The 18,318-nt window shown below is 40.7% G+C and overlaps 1 protein-coding gene and 2 long non-coding RNA genes across 26 annotated transcripts in view; 2 read left to right on the top strand and 1 right to left on the bottom strand.

Moving 5' to 3' along the window:
- LOC118380652 (GRB2-associated-binding protein 1-like) overlaps positions 1-18,318 on the top strand; it is a 98,231-nt gene that overhangs the window by 77,200 nt on the left and 2,713 nt on the right. For 2 of the 24 annotated variants that reach the window (XM_052498092.1, XM_052498070.1), the window contains 4 exons: positions 4,020-5,318; positions 5,512-5,689; positions 6,129-6,275; positions 6,372-8,720. The exons of 1 other annotated variant lie outside the window; for it this stretch is intronic. In XM_052498092.1, coding sequence (XP_052354052.1) covers positions 4,020-4,226 — 207 coding nt within the window. In that variant the 3' untranslated portion in view covers positions 4,227-5,318; positions 5,512-5,689; positions 6,129-6,275; positions 6,372-8,720. Of the gene's footprint in view, positions 1-4,019; positions 5,319-5,511; positions 5,690-5,926; positions 6,104-6,128; positions 6,324-6,371; positions 8,721-18,318 lie in introns of those variants that run through there. 21 more of the 24 variants (XM_052498075.1, XM_052498080.1, XM_052498082.1 and 18 more) reach the window with 21 other exon arrangements.
- LOC127916398 (uncharacterized) lies at positions 10,393-11,496 on the top strand. The gene is made up of 2 exons (XR_008094893.1): positions 10,393-10,832; positions 11,198-11,496. It is a non-coding gene; the product is annotated as an uncharacterized LOC127916398 (long non-coding RNA).
- On the bottom strand, positions 13,152-15,773 carry LOC127916399 (uncharacterized). The gene is made up of 3 exons (XR_008094894.1): positions 15,070-15,773; positions 14,978-15,024; positions 13,152-13,723 (listed from the first exon to the last, which is right to left on the bottom strand). It is a non-coding gene; the product is annotated as an uncharacterized LOC127916399 (long non-coding RNA).

The raw sequence follows: 18,318 nt of genomic DNA, 5'->3' as shown, positions 1-18,318 counted from the left end.
ACCCTAAATCTGTAAACAAGGGCACCCTCATAGATGTCATCCTGACCAACTGGCCCTCCAAATACACCTCCGCTGTCTTCAACCAGGATCTCAGCGATCACTGCCTCATTGCCTGTATCCGCTACGGAGCTGCAGCCAAACGACCACCCCTCATCACTGTCAAACGCTCCCTAAAACACTTCTGTGAGCAGGCCTTTCTCATCGACCTGGCCCGGGTATCCTGGAAGGACATTGACCTCATCCCGTCAGTTGAGGATGCCTGGTCATTCTTTAAAAGTAACTTCCTCACCATTTTAGATAAGCATGCTCCGTTCAAAAAATGCAGAACTAAGAACAGATATAGCCCTTGGTTCACTCCAGACCTGACTGCCCTCGACCAGCACAAAAACATCCTGTGGCGGACTGCAATAGCATCGAATAGTCCCCGCGATATGCAACTGTTCAGGGAAGTCAGGAACCAATACACGCAGTCAGTCTGGAAAGCTAAGGCCAGCTTATTCAGGCAGAAGTTTGCATCCTGTAGCTCCAACTCCAAAAGTTCTGGGACAATGTGAAGTCCATGGAGAACAAGAGCACCTCCTCCCAGCTGCCCACTGCACTGAGGCTAGGTAACACGGTCACCACCGATAAACCCATGATTATCGAAAACTTCAACAAGCATTTCTCAACGGCTGGCCATGCCTTCTGCCTGGCTACTCCAACCTCGGGCAACAGCTCCGCCACCCCGCAGCTACTCACCCAAGCCTCTCCAGGTTCTCCTTTACCCAAATCCAGATAGCAGATGTTCTGAAAGAGCTGCAAAACCTGGATCCGTACAAATCAGCTGGGCTTGACAATCTGGACCCTCTATTTCTGAAACTATCCGCCGCCATTGTCGCAACCCCTATTACCAGCCTGTTCAACCTCTCTTTCATATCGTCTGAGATCCCCAAGGATTGGAAAGCTGCCGCAGTCATCCCCATCTTCAAAGGGGAGACACCCTGGACCCAAACTGTTACAGACCTATATCCATCCTGCCCTGCCTATCTAAGGTCTTCGAAAGCCAAGTCAACAAACAGGTCACTGACCATCTCGAATCCCACCGTACCTTCTCCGCTGTGCAATCTGGTTTCCGAGCCGGTCACGGGTGCACCTCAGCCACGCTCAAGGTACTAAACGATATCATAACCGCCATTGATAAAAGACAGTACTGTGCAGCCGTCTTCATCGACCTTGCCAAGGCTTTCGACTCTGTCAATCACCATATTCTTATCGGCAGACTCAGTAGCCTCTGTTTTTCGGATGACTGCCTTGCCTGGTTCACCAATTACTTTGCAGACAGAGTTCAGTGTGTCAAATCGGAGGGCATGCTGTCCGGTCCTCTGGCAGTCTCTATGGGGTGCCACAGGGTTAAATTCTCGGGCCGACTCTTTTCTCTGTATATATCAATGATGTTGCTCTTGCTGCGGGCGATTCCCTGATCCACCTCTACGCAGACGACACCATTCTATATACTTCCGGCCCGTCCTTGGACACTGTGCTATCTAACCTCCAAACGAGCTTCAATGCCATACAACACTCCTTCCGTGGCCTCCAACTGCTCTTAAAAGCTAATAAAACCAAATGCATGCTTTTCAACCGTTCGCTGTCTGCACCCGCACGCCTGACCAGCATCACCACCCTGGATGGTTCCGACCTTGAATATGTGGACATCTATAAGTACCTAGGTGTCTGGCTAGACTGTAAACTCTCCTTCCAGACACATATCAAACATCTTCAATCGAAAATCAAATCAAGAGACGGCCTTCTATTCCGCAACAAAACCTCCTTCACTCACGCCGCCAAACTTACCCTAGTAAAACTGACTATCCTACCGATCCTCGACTTCGGCGATGTCATCTACAAAATTGCTTCCAACACACTGGATGCAGTTTATCACAGTGCCATCCGTTTTGTCACTAAAGCACCTTATACCACCCACCACTGCGACCTGTATGCTCTAGTCGACTGGCCCTCGCTACATATTCGTCGCCAGACCCACTGGCTCCAGGTCATCTACAAGTCCATGCTAGGTAAAGCTCCGCCTTATCTCAGTTCACTGGTCACGATGGCAACACTCACCCGTAACACGCGCTCCAGCAGGTGTATCTCACTGATCATCCCTAAAGCCAACACCTCATTTGGCCGCCTTTCGTTTCAGTTCTCTGCTGCCTGTGACTGGAACGAATTGCAAAAATCACTGAAGTTGGAGACTTTTATCTCCCTCACCAACTTCAAACATCTGCTATCTGAGCAGCTAACCGATCGCTGCCGCTGTACATAATCTATTGGTAAATAGCCCACCAATTTTTACCTACCTCATCTCCATACTGTTTTTATTTATTTTATTTTATGCTCTTTTGCACACCAATATCTCTACCTGTACATGACCATCTGATCATTTATCACTCCAGTGTTAATCTGCAAAATTGTAATTATTTGCCTACCTCCTCATGCCTTTTGCACACAATGTATAGAGACTCCCCTTTTTTCTACTGTATTAATGACTTGTTAATTGTTTACTCCATGTGTAACTCTGTGTTGTCTGTTCACACTGCTATGCTTTATCTTGGCCAGGTCGCAGTTGCAAATGAGAACTTGTTCTCAACTAGCCTACCTGGTTAAATAAAGGTGTTCTCAACTACCTGGTTAAATAAAGGTGTTCTCAACTGGCCTACCTGGTTAAATAAAGGTGTTCTCAACTGGCCTACCTGGTTAAATAAAGGTGTTCTCAACTGGCCTACCTGGTTAAATAAAGGTGTTCTCAACTGGCGGACCTGGTTAAATAAAGGTGTTCTCAACTAGCCTACCTGGTTAAATAAAGGTGTTCTCAACTGGCCGACCTGGTTAAATAAAGGTGTTCTCAACTGGCCTACCTGGTTAAATAAAGGTGTTCTCAACTAGCCTACCTGGTTAAATAAAGGTGTTCTCAACTAGCCTACCTGGTTAAATAAAGGTGTTCTCAACTGGCCTAGCTGGTTAAATAAAGGTGTTCTCAACTGGCCTACCTGGTTAAATAAAGGTGTTCTCAACTAGTCTACCTGGTTAAATAAAGGTGTTCTCAAAAATAGCCTACCTGGCTAAATAAAGGTGTTCTCAACTAGCCTACCTGGTTAAATAAAGGTGTTCTCAACTAGCCTACCTGGTTAAATAAAGGTGTTCTCAACTGGCCTACCTGGTTAAATAAAGGTGTTCTCAACTAGCCTACCTGGTTAAATAAAGGTGTTCTCAACTAGCCTACCTGGTTAAATAAAGGTGAAATAAAAAATAAAAAATAAAATAAAAGAGGCGGCTTACCCACTCGCAATTAATTCTCACAAGGCAACCCGATCTCAGTCTTTTCTTCTCGCGAATGACGGGGATTTGGGCCTGGTCTTACTGAAGCAGTATATCCTTCGCGTCGGACTCATTAAAGAAAGAATAATCTTCCAGTTCGCGGTGACTGTTCTGATGTCCAGAAGCTCTATTTGGTCATAAGAGACTGTAGGAGCAACATTATGTACAAAATAAGTTACAAGCAATGCGAGAAAAACAAAATAGCACAATTGTTTAGCAGCCCGTAAAACGGCAGCCATCCCCTCCGGCGCCGTTATACACAAGGTACACCATCATCCCGAGACCCATTTCAATTCGCGTAAGAACAGATCCACAGATAGGGCAGCGGTCTCTAAGGTGCAGGATAGATTTACCAGGTTAGCTCATTTACCAGGTTAGTACATTTATGAGGTTAGTTCATTTACGAGGTTAGTTCATTTACCAGGTTAGTTAATTTACCAGGATAGCTCATTTACCAGGTTAGTTAATTTACCAGGTTAGCTCATTTACCAGGTTAGCTCATTAGGAATATGGGTCTGACATTTCTAAGATAAAGCTCTGTATATCTGTTTCAAAATAAGAACGCACAAAAAAACACTTGTTTCAGAATAAAAGTCCCACTTTTGTGTTTCAAAATAAAAGTCTCTGTTTTAGAATAAAAATCCATCCTGTCTTTTTGTTTTCAGAAAAAGAGTGTGTTGGGTGGCTCGATGGGTTCGGGCGAAGGTGAGCGTGCACGTGAGCGTGAAGGTGAGCGTGCACGTGACCGTGAAGGTGAGCGTGCACGTGACCGTGTGGACTATGTGGTCGTTGATCCTGAGAGAACCAGAGCTCTGAAAAGTACCAGGGAGGCGTGGCACGACGGGAGACAGTCTACTGAGAAGGACAAATAACACACGCACACACACACTGAACAGACACACACTGAACAGATACACACACACTGAACAGACACACACTGAACAGACACACACTGAACACACACACACTGAACAGACACACACTGAACAGATACACACACACTGAACAGACACACACTGAACAGATACACACACACTGAACAGACACACACTGAACAGACACACACACTGAACAGACACACACTGAACAGATACACACTGAACAGACACACACTGAACAGACACACACTGAACAGATACACACACACTGAACAGACACACACTGAACAGATACACACACACTGAACAGACACACACTGAACAGATACACACTGAACAGACACACACTGAACAGACACACACTGAACAGACACACGCACTGAACAGACACACACTGAACAGATACACACTGAACAGACACACACTGAACAGACACACGCACTGAACAGACACACACACTAAACAGACATACACTGAACAGACACACACACTAAACAGACATACACACTGAACAGACACACACACTGAACAGATACACACACACAGACACACACACTAAACAGACACACACTGAACAGACACACACACTGAACAGATACACACACTGAACAGATACACACAGACACACACACTAAACAGACACACACACTGAACAGATACACACACACAGATACACACAGACACACACACTAAACAGACACACACACTGAACAGATACACACACTGAACAGATACACACAGACACACACACTAAACAGACACACACACTGAACAGATACACACAGACACACACCTCTCCAAGCGTACCCGGCTCCACGAGGAGGTAAAAAGGGGCTCAGCCCCCTTCCGGGTTAGTTGTATGTCCTTTATATAAAAATAGTAAGTAACAGTAGTTTCCAGAAGTTTCCCCTTCCCTTCCGACATGGAATGCACACGTTCGTACAACACAAGAAGTAAGACTCAAGGATACGGGGCTACTGAAGGCGGTGATAGACCCCTGTGACCATGGTGCACAGAATCCTCAGTCTTCTCCATCCTCTAAACAAATGATTTCAGGCTAAAAGCAACAGATCTTTTAACTGGAGTGTGGTGGTCCTCAATGTGTTGGAGTCAGAGGTCCTCAATGTGTTGGAGTCAGTGGTCCTCAATGTGTTGGAGTCAGTGGTCCTCAATGTGTTGGAGTCAGTGGTCCTCAATGTGTTGGAGTGTGGTGGTCCTCAATGTGTTGGAGTCAGTGGTCCTCAATGTGTTGGAGTCAGTGGTCCTCAATGTGTTGGAGTCAGTGGTCCTCAATGTGTTGGAGTCAGTGGTCCTCAATGTGTTGGAGTGTGGTGGTCCTCAATGTGTTGGAGTGTGGTGGTCCTCAATGTGTTGGAGTCAGTGGTCCTCAATGTGTTGGAGTGTGGTGGTCCTCAATGTGTTGGAGTCAGTGGTCCTCAATGTGTTGGAGTCAGTGGGTCCTCAATGTGTTGGAGTGTGGTGGTCCTCAATGTGTTGGAGTCAGTGGTCCTCAATGTGTTGGAGTGTGGTGGTCCTCAATGTGTTGGAGTCAGTGGTCCTCAATGTGTTGGAGTCAGTGGTCCTCAATGTGTTGGAGTGTGGTGGTCCTCAATGTGTTGGAGTCAGTAGTCCTCAATGTGTTGGAGTCAGTGGTCCTCAATGTGTTGGAGTCAGTGGTCCTCAATGTGTTGGAGTCAGTGGTCCTCAATGTGTTGGAGTCAGTGGTCCTCAATGTGTTGGAGTCAGTGGTCCTCAATGTGTTGGAGTGTGGTGGTCCTCAATGTGTTGGAGTGTGGTGGTCCTCAATGTGTTGGAGTGTGGTGGTCCTCAATGTGTTGGAGTCAGTGGTCCTCAATGTGTTGGAGTCAGTGGTCCTCAATGTGTTGGAGTCAGTAGTCCTCAATGTGTTGGAGTCAGTGGTCCTCAATGTGTTGGAGTCAGTGGTCCTCAATGTGTTGGAGTGTGGTGGTCCTCAATGTGTTGGAGTGTGGTGGTCCTCAATGTGTTGGAGTGTGGTGGTCCTCAATGTGTTGGAGTGTGGTGGTCCTCAATGTGTTGGAGTCAGTGGTCCTCAATGTGTTGGAGTCAGTGGTCCTCAATGTGTTGGAGTCAGTGGTCCTCAATGTGTTGGAGTCAGAGGTCCTCAATGTGTTGGAGTCAGTGGTCCTCAATGTGTTGGAGTCAGTGGTCCTCAATGTGTTGGAGTGTGGTGGTCCTCAATGTGTTGGAGTCAGTGGTCCTCAATGTGTTGGAGTGTGGTGGTCCTCAATGTGTTGGAGTCAGTGGTCCTCAATGTGTTGGAGTCAGTGGTCCTCAATGTGTTGGAGTGTGGTGGTCCTCAATGTGTTGGAGTCAGTGGTCCTCAATGTGTTGGAGTCAGTGGTCCTCAATGTGTTGGAGTCAGTGGTCCTCAATGTGTTGGAGTCAGTGGTCCTCAATGTGTTGGAGTGTGGTGGTCCTCAATGTGTTGGAGTCAGTGGTCCTCAATGTGTTGGAGTGTGGTGGTCCTCAATGTGTTGGAGTCAGTGGTCCTCAATGTGTTGGAGTCAGTGGTCCTCAATGTGTTGGAGTTAGTAGTCCTCAATGTGTTGGAGTCAGTGGTCTGCCGTCTCACTGTAGTAGACTGCATCTCACTCTAGTAGACTGTAGACTGCATCTCACTGTAGTAGACTGTAGACTGCATCTCACTGTAGTAGACTGTATCTCACTGTAGTAGACTGTAGACTGCATCTCACTGTAGTAGACTGCATCTCACTGTAGTAGACTGTATCTCACTGTAGTAGACTGTAGACGGCATCTCACTGTAGTAGACTGCATCTCACTGTAGTAGACTGCATCTCACTGTAGTAGACTGTAGACTGCATCTCACTGTAGTAGACTGCATCTCACTGTAGTAGACTGTAGACTGCATCTCACTGTAGTAGACTGCATCTCACTGTAGTAGACTGTAGACTGCATCTCACTGTAGTAGACTGTAGACTGCATCTCACTGTAGTAGACTATCTCACTGTAGTAGACTGTAGACTGCATCTCACTGTAGTAGACTGTAGACTGCATCTCACTGTAGTAGACTGCATCTCACTGTAGTAGACTGTAGACTGCATCTCACTGTAGTAGACTGCATCTCACTGTAGTAGACTGTAGACTGCATCTCACTGTAGTAGACTGCATCTCACTGTAGTAGACTATCTCACTGTAGTAGACTGTAGACTGCATCTCACTGTAGTAGACTGTAGACTGTATCTCACTGTAGTAGACTGCATCTCACTGTAGTAGACTGTATCTCACTGTAGTAGACTGCATCTCACTGTAGTAGACTATCTCACTGTAGTAGACTGTAGACTGCATCTCACTGTAGTAGACTGTAGACTGTATCTCACTGTAGTAGACTATCTCACTGTAGTAGACTGCATCTCACTGTAGTAGACTGTAGACTGCATCTCACTGTAGTAGACTGCATCTCACTGTAGTAGACTGTAGACTGCATCTCACTGTAGTAGACTGCATCTCACTGTAGTAGACTGTAGACTGCATCTCACTGTAGTAGACTGTAGACTGCATCTCACTGTAGTAGACTGTAGACTGCATCTCACTGTAGTAGACTGCATCTCACTGTAGTAGACTGTATCTCACTGTAGTAGACTGCATCTCACTGTAGTAGACTGTAGACTGCATCTCACTGTAGTAGACTGCATCTCACTGTAGTAGACTGTAGACTGTATCTCACTGTAGTAGACTGCATCTCACTGTAGTAGACTGCATCTCACTGTAGTAGACTGTAGACTGCATCTCACTGTAGTAGACTGTAGACTGCATCTCACTGTAGTAGACTGTATCTCACTGTAGTAGACTGTAGACTGCATCTCACTGTAGTAGACTGCATCTCACTGTAGTAGACTGTAGACTGCATCTCACTGTAGTAGACTGCATCTCACTGTAGTAGACTATCTCACTGTAGTAGACTGCATCTCACTGTAGTAGACTGTAGACTGTATCTCACTGTAGTAGACTGCATCTCACTCTAGTAGACTGTAGACTGCATCTCACTGTAGTAGACTGCATCTCACTGTAGTAGACTGTATCTCACTGTAGTAGACTGTAGACTGCATCACAAAGACGCTCAGTTACATACATGATGTTACATACTACCACAGTTACATACATGATGTTACATTCTACCACAGTTACATACATGTTACATACTACCACAGTTACATACATGATGTGATGTTACATACTACCACAGTTACATACATGATGTTACATACTACCACAGTTACATACATGATGTTACATACTACCACAGTTACATACATGATGTTACATACTACCACAGTTACATACATCATGTTACATTCTACCACAGTTACATACATGATGTGATGTTACATACTACCACAGTTACATATATCATGTTACATTCTACCACAGTTACATACATGATGTGATGTTACATACTACCACAGTTACATACATCATGTTACATTCTACCACAGTTACATACATGATGTTACATACGACCACAGTTACATACATGATGTGATGTTACATACTACCACAGTTACATACATGATGTGATGTTACATACTACCACAGTTACATACATGATGTTACATTCTACCACAGTTACATACATGATGTTACATTCTACCACAGTTACATACATGTTACATACTACCACAGTTACATACATGATGTTACATACGACCACAGTTACATACATGATGTGATGTTACATACTACCACAGTTACATACATCATGTTACATACTACCACAGTTACATACATGATGTGATGTTACATACTACCACAGTTACATACATCATGTTACATACTACCACAGTTACATACATGATGTGATGTTACATACTACCACAGTTACATACATCATGTTACATACTACCACAGTTACATACATGATGTTACATACTACCACAGTTACATACATGATGTGATGTTACATACTACCACAGTTACATATATCATGTTACATTCTACCACAGTTACATGCATGATGTGATGTTACATACTACCACAGTTACATACATCATGTTACATTCTACCACAGTTACATACATGATGTTACATACGACCACAGTTACATACATGATGTTACATACTACCACAGTTACATATATCATGTTACATTCTACCACAGTTACATACATGATGTGATGTTACATACTACCACAGTTACATACATGATGTTACATTCTACCACAGTTACATACATGTTACATTCTACCACAGTTACATACATGATGTGATGTTACATACTACCACAGTTACATTCATCATGTTACATACATGATGTGATGTTACATACTACCACAGTTACATACATGATGTTACATACTACCACAGTTACATACATGATGTTACATACTACCACAGTTACATACATGATGTTACATTCTACCACAGTTACATACATGTTACATACTACCACAGTTACATTCATCATGTTACATACATGATGTGATGTTACATACTACCACAGTTACATACATGATGTGATGTTACATACGACCACAGTTACATACATGATATGATGTTACATACTACCACAGTTACATTCATCATGTTACATACATGATGTGATGTTACATACTACCACAGTTACATACATGATGTTACATTCTACCACAGTTACATACATGTTACATTCTACCACAGTTACATACATGTTACATACTACCACAGTTACATACATGATATGATGTTACATACTACCACAGTTACATTCATCATGTTACATACATGATGTGATGTTACATACTACCACAGTTACATACATGATGTTACATTCTACCACAGTTACATACATGTTACATTCTACCACAGTTACATACATGTTACATACGACCACAGTTACATACATGATATGATGTTACATACTACCACAGTTACATTCATCATGTTACATACATGATGTGATGTTACATACTACCACAGTTACATACATGATGTGATGTTACATACTACCACAGTTACATACATGATATGATGTTACATACTACCACAGTTACATTCATCATGTTACATACATGATGTGATGTTACATACTACCACAGTTACATACATGATGTTACATTCTACCACAGTTACATACATGATTACATTCTACCACAGTTACATACATGTTTACATACTACCACAGTTACATACATGATATGATGTTACATACTACCACAGTTACATTCATCATGATACATGATGTGATGTTACATACTACCACAGTTACATACATGATGTTACATTCTACCACAGTTACATACATGTTACATTCTACCACAGTTACATATATCATGTTACATTCTACCACAGTTACATACATGATGTGATGTTACATACTACCACAGTTACATACATGATGTTACATTCTACCACAGTTACATACATGTTACATTCTACCACAGTTACATACATGTTACATACGACCACAGTTACATACATGATGTGATGTTACATACTACCACAGTTACATACATGATGTTACATACTACCACAGTTACATACATGATGTTACATACTACCACAGTTACATACATCATGTTACATTCTACCACAGTTACATACATGATGTTACATACGACCACAGTTACATACATGATGTGATGTTACATACTACCACAGTTACATACATGATGTGATGTTACATTCTACCACAGTTACATACATGATGTTACATACTACCACAGTTACATACATCATGTTACATACTACCACAGTTGCATACATCATGTTATATTCTACCACAGTTACATACATCATGTTACATACTACCACAGTTACATACATGATGTGATGTTACATACTACCACAGTTACATACATCATGTTACATGATGTTACATACATGATGTGATGTTACATACTACCACAGTTACATACATCATGTTACATACTACCACAGTTACATACATGATGTTACATACTACCACAGTTACATACATGATGTTACAGTTTACATACATGATGTGATGTTACATACTACCACAGTTACATACATGATGTTACATTCTGCCACAGTTACATACATGATGTGATGTTACATACTACTACAGTTACATACATGATGTTACATACTACCACAGTTACATACATGATGTTACATTCTGCCACAGTTACATACATGATGTGATGTTACATACTACGACAGTTACTTACATGATGTGATGTTACATACTACGACAGTTACTTACATGATGTGATGTTACATGTAGGAAACCAAAGTTGTCAGTGAATTAAAAAGATTTGTATTGTTTATCTGGTGTCTCTCTGTTTAATGGCCAAGAAGGATATTTAGCAGATTACTGCCCTGAGTTTACAAAACATTAACGTTCACACGTCTATGTGGCCGGGTGTGGAGCCAGAGTAGAACCCAGTTCCCTACATTTAAATATAAACATGTATTTTTCCAAACAAAACTACACTACGACCATCGGGATGACAAATCAGAGCAAGTTTACTGAATTGAAGTACATTATTTACCTTCATAGGTGAATGTATCAAACCAGTTGCCTTGATAAAAAACATTTGCTGTGTTGTGCTCCTCAAACAATAGCATGGTATTGTTTCACTGTAACAGCTACTGTAAATTCGACACTGCAGCAGTTAGATTAACAACAATTTAAGCTTTCTGCCCATATAAGACATGTCTATGTCCCGGGAACGTTGGTGGTTGTTGTTTACAACGTCATTCCGGTCACATTATCGCATATTGAGCAACAACTGTCCCTGTGTAGGGACACCGATCCTGGAGAGGGGAATGTAATAATATAATATATGCCATTTAGCAGACGCTTTTATCCAAAGCGACTTACAGTCATGTAATACATTCTACGTATGGGTGGTCCCGGGAATCGAACCCACTACCCTGGCGTTACAAGCGCCATGCTCTACCAACTGTGCTACAGAAGGACCACCATGTATTTCTGTAGCTGATGATCCATCATGTAGGACATTCCTGGGACACATAATGTAAACTTACATGTTTTATTACCATAGCATTTTTGTATGTTCTCTACAGTTATGTACTTGAAAATGTATAAATTGATCAATTCAGCACATTTGGGCAAACTCCTGTCATACTTGATACAAAATATTCTGTAGTGATGTAATTCTTCACTGGATCGGTCTGAAGCATTGCACGCACACTGCTGCCATCTTGTGGACAACATCTAAATGACATCTAGAATCCGACATCACTGTCTGGCCTTTCTCTTGCATTTCAAAGATGGTGCAAAATAAATTATAATTGAAAGTGCATGTTTTTCTGTTTGTATTATCTTTCATCAGATCTAATGTGTTATATTCTCCCACATTCCTTTCATATTTCCAAAAACTTCAAAGTGTATCCTTTCAAATGGTACCAATAATATGCATATCCTTGCTTCAGGTCCTGAGCAACAGGCAGTCAGATTTGGGTCTGTCATTTTAGGCTGAAATTGGAGAAAAAAAGGGGGTCCGATCCTTATTAACCTGTCTCCTCCCCTTCGGTCTTGTCTTGATTAATATTATTATTATTATTATGATTAAGCTGGAGGAAGTTGTGAGCCATTCGAGTATTTAAATCACTAATACAGTCTAATAAGCTAAAAATCCTCTGGTGACAGAAATCACATGTGGCGTCCCACAAGGTTCAATTTTGGGTCCGGTACTGTTCCGTTTATATACAGTGCCAGTCAAAAGTTTGGACACACCTACTCATTTAAGGGTTTTTCTTTATTTTTTACTATTTTCTACATTGTAGAATAACAGTGAAGACATCAAAACTATGAAATAACACATTGTGTAGTAACCAAAAAAAGTGTTAAGCAAATCAAAATCTATTTTATATTTGAGATTATTCAAAGTAGCCTTGATGACAGCTTTGCACACTCTTGGCATTCTCTCAACCAGCTTCATGAGGTGCATTTCAATTAACAGGTGTGCCTTGTTAAAAGTTCATTTGTGGAATTGCTTTCCTTCTTAATGCGTTTGAGCCAATCAGTTGTGTTGTGACTAGGTAGGGGTGGTATACAGAAGATAGCCCTATTTGGTAAAAGACTAAATCCATATTATGGCAAGAACAGCTAAAATAAGCAAAGAGAAACGACAATCTATTATTATTTTAAGACATGGTCAGTCAATCCGGAAAATTTCAAGAACTTGCTGCAAAGAAACCACTACTAAAGGACACCAATAAGAAGAAGAGACTTGATTGGGCCAAGAAACACGAGCAATGGACATTAGACCAGTGGAAATCTGTCCTTTGGTCTGATGAGTCCAATTTGAGGTTTTTGGTTCCAACAACCGCCATGTCTTTGTGAGACACAGAGTAGGTGAACGGATGATCTCCGCATGTGTGGTTGCCACCGTGAAGCATGGAGGAGGAGGTGTGATGGTGATTTGCTGGTGACACTGTCAGTGATTTATTTAGACTTTAAGGCATTCTGTAGCGATATGCCATTCAATCTGGTTTGCACTTAGTTTCTCAAGGCACTGTACCTCGCCACACATTACCCAAACACATACATGACTTCTCCACACATTACCCAAACACATACATTACTTCTCCACACAAACATTACCTCTCCACACCAAACACATACATTACCTCTCCACACATTGCCCAAACACACACATTACCTCTCCACACATTACCCAAACACATACATGACCTCTCCACACAAACATTACCTCTCCACACATTGCCCAAACACACACATTACCTCTCCACACATTACCCAAACACATACATTACCTCTCCACACATTACCCAAACACACACATTACCTCTCCACACATTACCCAAACACACACATTACCCAAACACATACATTACCTCTCCACACATTACCCAAACACACACATTACCTCTCCACACATTACCCAAACATTACCTCTTCACACAAACATTACCTCTCCACACCAAACACATACATTACCTCTCTACACATTACCTCACCACACATTACCTCTCCACACATTACGCAAACACAAACATTACCTCTCCACACATTGCCCAAACACATACATTACCTCTCCACACATTGCCCAAACACATACATTACCTCTCCACACATTGCCCAAACACATACATGACCTCTCCACACAAACATTACCTCTCCACACCAAACACATACATTACCTCTCTACACATTACCTCTCCACACATTGCTTATCCACACATTACCCAAACACGTACATTACCTCTCCACACATTACCCAAACACGTACATTACCTCTCCACACATTACCTCTCCACACATTACCTCTCCACACATTGCCCAAACACATACATTACCTCTCCACACATTGCTTATCCACACATTACCCAAACACGTACATTACCTCTCCACACATTACCTCTCCACACATTACCTCTCCACACATTGCCCAAACACATACATTACCTCTCCACACATTGCTTATCCACACATTACCCAAACACGTACATTACCTCTCCACACATTACCTCTTTACACATTACCTCTCCACACATTACCCAACCACGTACATTACCTCTCCACACATTACCTCTCCACACATTACTCAAACACGTACATTACCTCTCCACACATTACCCAAACACGTACATGACCTCTCCACACATTACCTAAACACATACATAACCTCTCCACACATTACCTCTCCACACATTACCCAAACACGTACATTACCCCTCCACACATTACCTCTCCACACATTACCTCTCCACACATTACCTCTTAACACATACATTACCTCTCCACACATTACCTCTCCACACATTACCCAAACACATACATGACCTCTCCACACATTACCTCTCCACACATTACCTCTTTACACATTACCTCTCCACACATTACCCAAACAAATACATTAACTCTCCACGCATTAGCTCTCCACACATTACCTCTCCACACATTACCTCTCCAAATAAAATATTATTGGTCACATACACATATTAAGTAGATGTTATTGCGGGTGTAATGAAATGCTTGTGTCTCCCAGCTCCAACAGTGCAGTATTATCTAACAATACACACATATAAAGTATAAAATAATTAATTTAAGGGAGGATGTAAATATTAGGACGAGCAGTGTCAGAGTGGTATTGACTGAAATACAGTAGAGTAGAATACAGTAGAATAGAATGCAGTAGAATAGAATACAGTAGAATAGAATACAGTAGAATAGAATGCAGTAGAATAGAATGCAGTAGAATAGAATGCAGTAGAATAGAATGCAGTACAATAGAATACAGTAGAATAGAATACAGTATAATAGAATGCAGTAGAATAGAATACAGTAGAATAGAATGCAGTAGAATAGAATACAGTAGAATAGAATGCAGTAGAATAGAATACAGTAGAATAGAATGCAGTAGAATAGAATACAGTAGAATAGAATGCAGTAGAATAGAATACAGTAGAATAGAATACAGTAGAATAGAATGCAGTAGAATAGAATGCAGTAGAATAGAATACAGTAGAATAGAATGCAGTAGAATAGAATACAGTAGAATAGAATGCAGTAAAATAGAATACAGTAGAATAGAATGCAGTAGAATAGAATACAGTAGAATAGAATGCAGTAGAATAGAATACAGTAGAATAGAATACAGTAGAATAGAATGCAGTAGAATAGAATACAGTAGAATAGAATGCAGTAGAATAGAATACATTAGAATATAATGCAGTAGAATAGAATACAGTAGAATAGAATACAGTAGAATATAATGCAGTAGAATAGAATACTGTAGAATAGAATGCAGTAGAATAGAATGCAGTAGAATAGAATACAGTAGAATAGAATGCAGTAGAATAGAATACAGTAGAATAGAATACAGTAGAACAGAATACAGTAGAATAGAATGCAGTAGAATAGAATACAGTAGAATGGAATGCAGTAGAATAGAATACAGTAGAATAGAATACAGTAGAATAGAATACAGTAGAATAGAATGCAGTAGAATAGAATACAGTAGAATAGAATACTGTAGAATAGAATACGGTAGAAGAGAATACAGTAGAATAGAATACAGTAGAATAGAATGCAGTAGAATAGAATACAGTAGAATAGAATGCAGTAGAATAGAATACAGTAGAATAGAATACAGTAGAATAGAATACAGTAGAATAGAATGCAGTAGAATAGAATACAGTAGAATAGAATACAGTAGAATAGAATGCAGTAGAATAGAATACAGTAGAATAGAATACAGTAGAATAGAATACAGTAGAATAGAATGCAGTAGAATAGAATACTGTAGAATAGAATGCAGTAGAATAGAATGCAGTAGAATATAATACAGTAGAATAGAATACAGTAGAATAGAATGCAGTAGAATAGAATGCAGTAGAATAGAATGCAGTAGAATAGAATACAGTAGAATAGAATGCAGTAGAATAGAATGCAGTAGAATAGAATACAGTAGAATAGAATGCAGTAGAATAGAATACAGTAGAATAGAATGCAGTAGAATAGAATACCGTAGAATAGAATACAGTAGAATAGAATGCAGTAGAATAGAATACAGTAGAATAGAATGCAGTAGAATAGAATACATTAGAATATAATGCAGTAGAATAGAATACAGTAGAATAGAATACAGTAGAATATAATGCAGTAGAATAGAATACTGTAGAATAGAATGCAGTAGAATAGAATGCAGTAGAATAGAATACAGTAGAATAGAATGCAGTAGAATAGAATACAGTAGAATAGAATACAGTAGAATAGAATACAGTAAAATATAATACAGTAGAATAGAATACAGTAGAATAGAATGCAGTAGAATAGAATACAGTAGAATAGAATGCAGTAGAATAGAATACAGTAGAATAGAATACAGTAGAATAGAATACAGTAGAATAGAATACAGTAGAATAGAATACAGTAGAATAGAATACAGTAGAATAGAATGCAGTAGAATAGAATACAGTAGAATAGAATGCAGTAGAATAGAATACAGTAGAATAGAATACAGTAGAATAGAATGCAGTAGAATAGAATACAGTAGAATAGAATACAGTAGAATAGAATACAGTAGAATAGAATACAGTAGAATAGAATGCAGTAGAATAGAATACTGTAGAATAGAATGCAGTAGAATAGAATGCAGTAGAATAGAATACAGTAGAATAGAATACAGTAGAATAGAATGCAGTAGAATAGAATGCAGTAGAATAGAATGCAGTAGAATAGAATGCAGTAGAATAGAATACAGTAGAATAGAATGCAGTAGAATAGAATGCAGTAGAATAGAATACAGTAGAATAGAATGCAGTAGAATAGAATGCATTAGAATATAATACAGTAGAATAGAATACAGTAGAATAGAATGCAGTAGAATAGAATGCAGTAGAATAGAATGCAGTAGAATATAATACAGTAGAATAGAATACAGTAGAATATAATGTAGTAGAATAGAATGCAGTAGAATAGAATGCAGTAGAATAGAATGCAGTAGAATAGAATACAGTAGAATAGAATGCAGTAGAATAGAATGCAGTAGAATAGAATACAGTAGAATAGAATGCAGTAGAATAGAATACAGTATGTGTACATGTGGCTAGGGCCGTGCTCCCTCTGCTGTCTCCTGAAGTCCACGATCAGCTCCTTTGTTTTTGTTGACGTTGAGTGTGAGGTTATTGTCCTGGCACCACTCTGCCAGGGGCCTCACCTCCTCCCTGTAGGCCGTCTCGTCGTTGTTGGTAATCGGGCCTACCATGATTGTGTTGGAGGTGTGCATGGCCCCGCAGTCATAAGTGAACAGGGAGTACAGGAGAGGGCTGAGGATCAGCACAGTGGAGGTGTTGTTTCCTACCTTCACCACCAGGGGGCAGCCTGTCAGGAAGTCCAGGACCCAGTTGCACAGGGCGGGGTTTCAGACTCAGGACCCTGAGCTTAACGATGAGCTGTGTTGAAGGATGAGCTATAGTCAATGAACAGCATTCTCACATAGGTATTCCTCTTGTCCAGATGGCACAGGCCAGTGTACAGGCCATTGCATCGTCTGTTAATCTATTGAGGCAGAGCGGTATGCAAGCTGGGGTGGGTCTAAGGGTGTCAGGGAAGGAAGGTGGAGGTGATATGATCTTTGACTAGTCTCTC

Source organism: Oncorhynchus keta, chromosome 35 (genome assembly GCF_023373465.1).
Source record: "Oncorhynchus keta strain PuntledgeMale-10-30-2019 chromosome 35, Oket_V2, whole genome shotgun sequence".
Classification (NCBI taxonomy): domain Eukaryota; kingdom Metazoa; phylum Chordata; class Actinopteri; order Salmoniformes; family Salmonidae; genus Oncorhynchus; species Oncorhynchus keta.
This window is presented reverse-complemented; position numbering and strand designations above follow the sequence as displayed.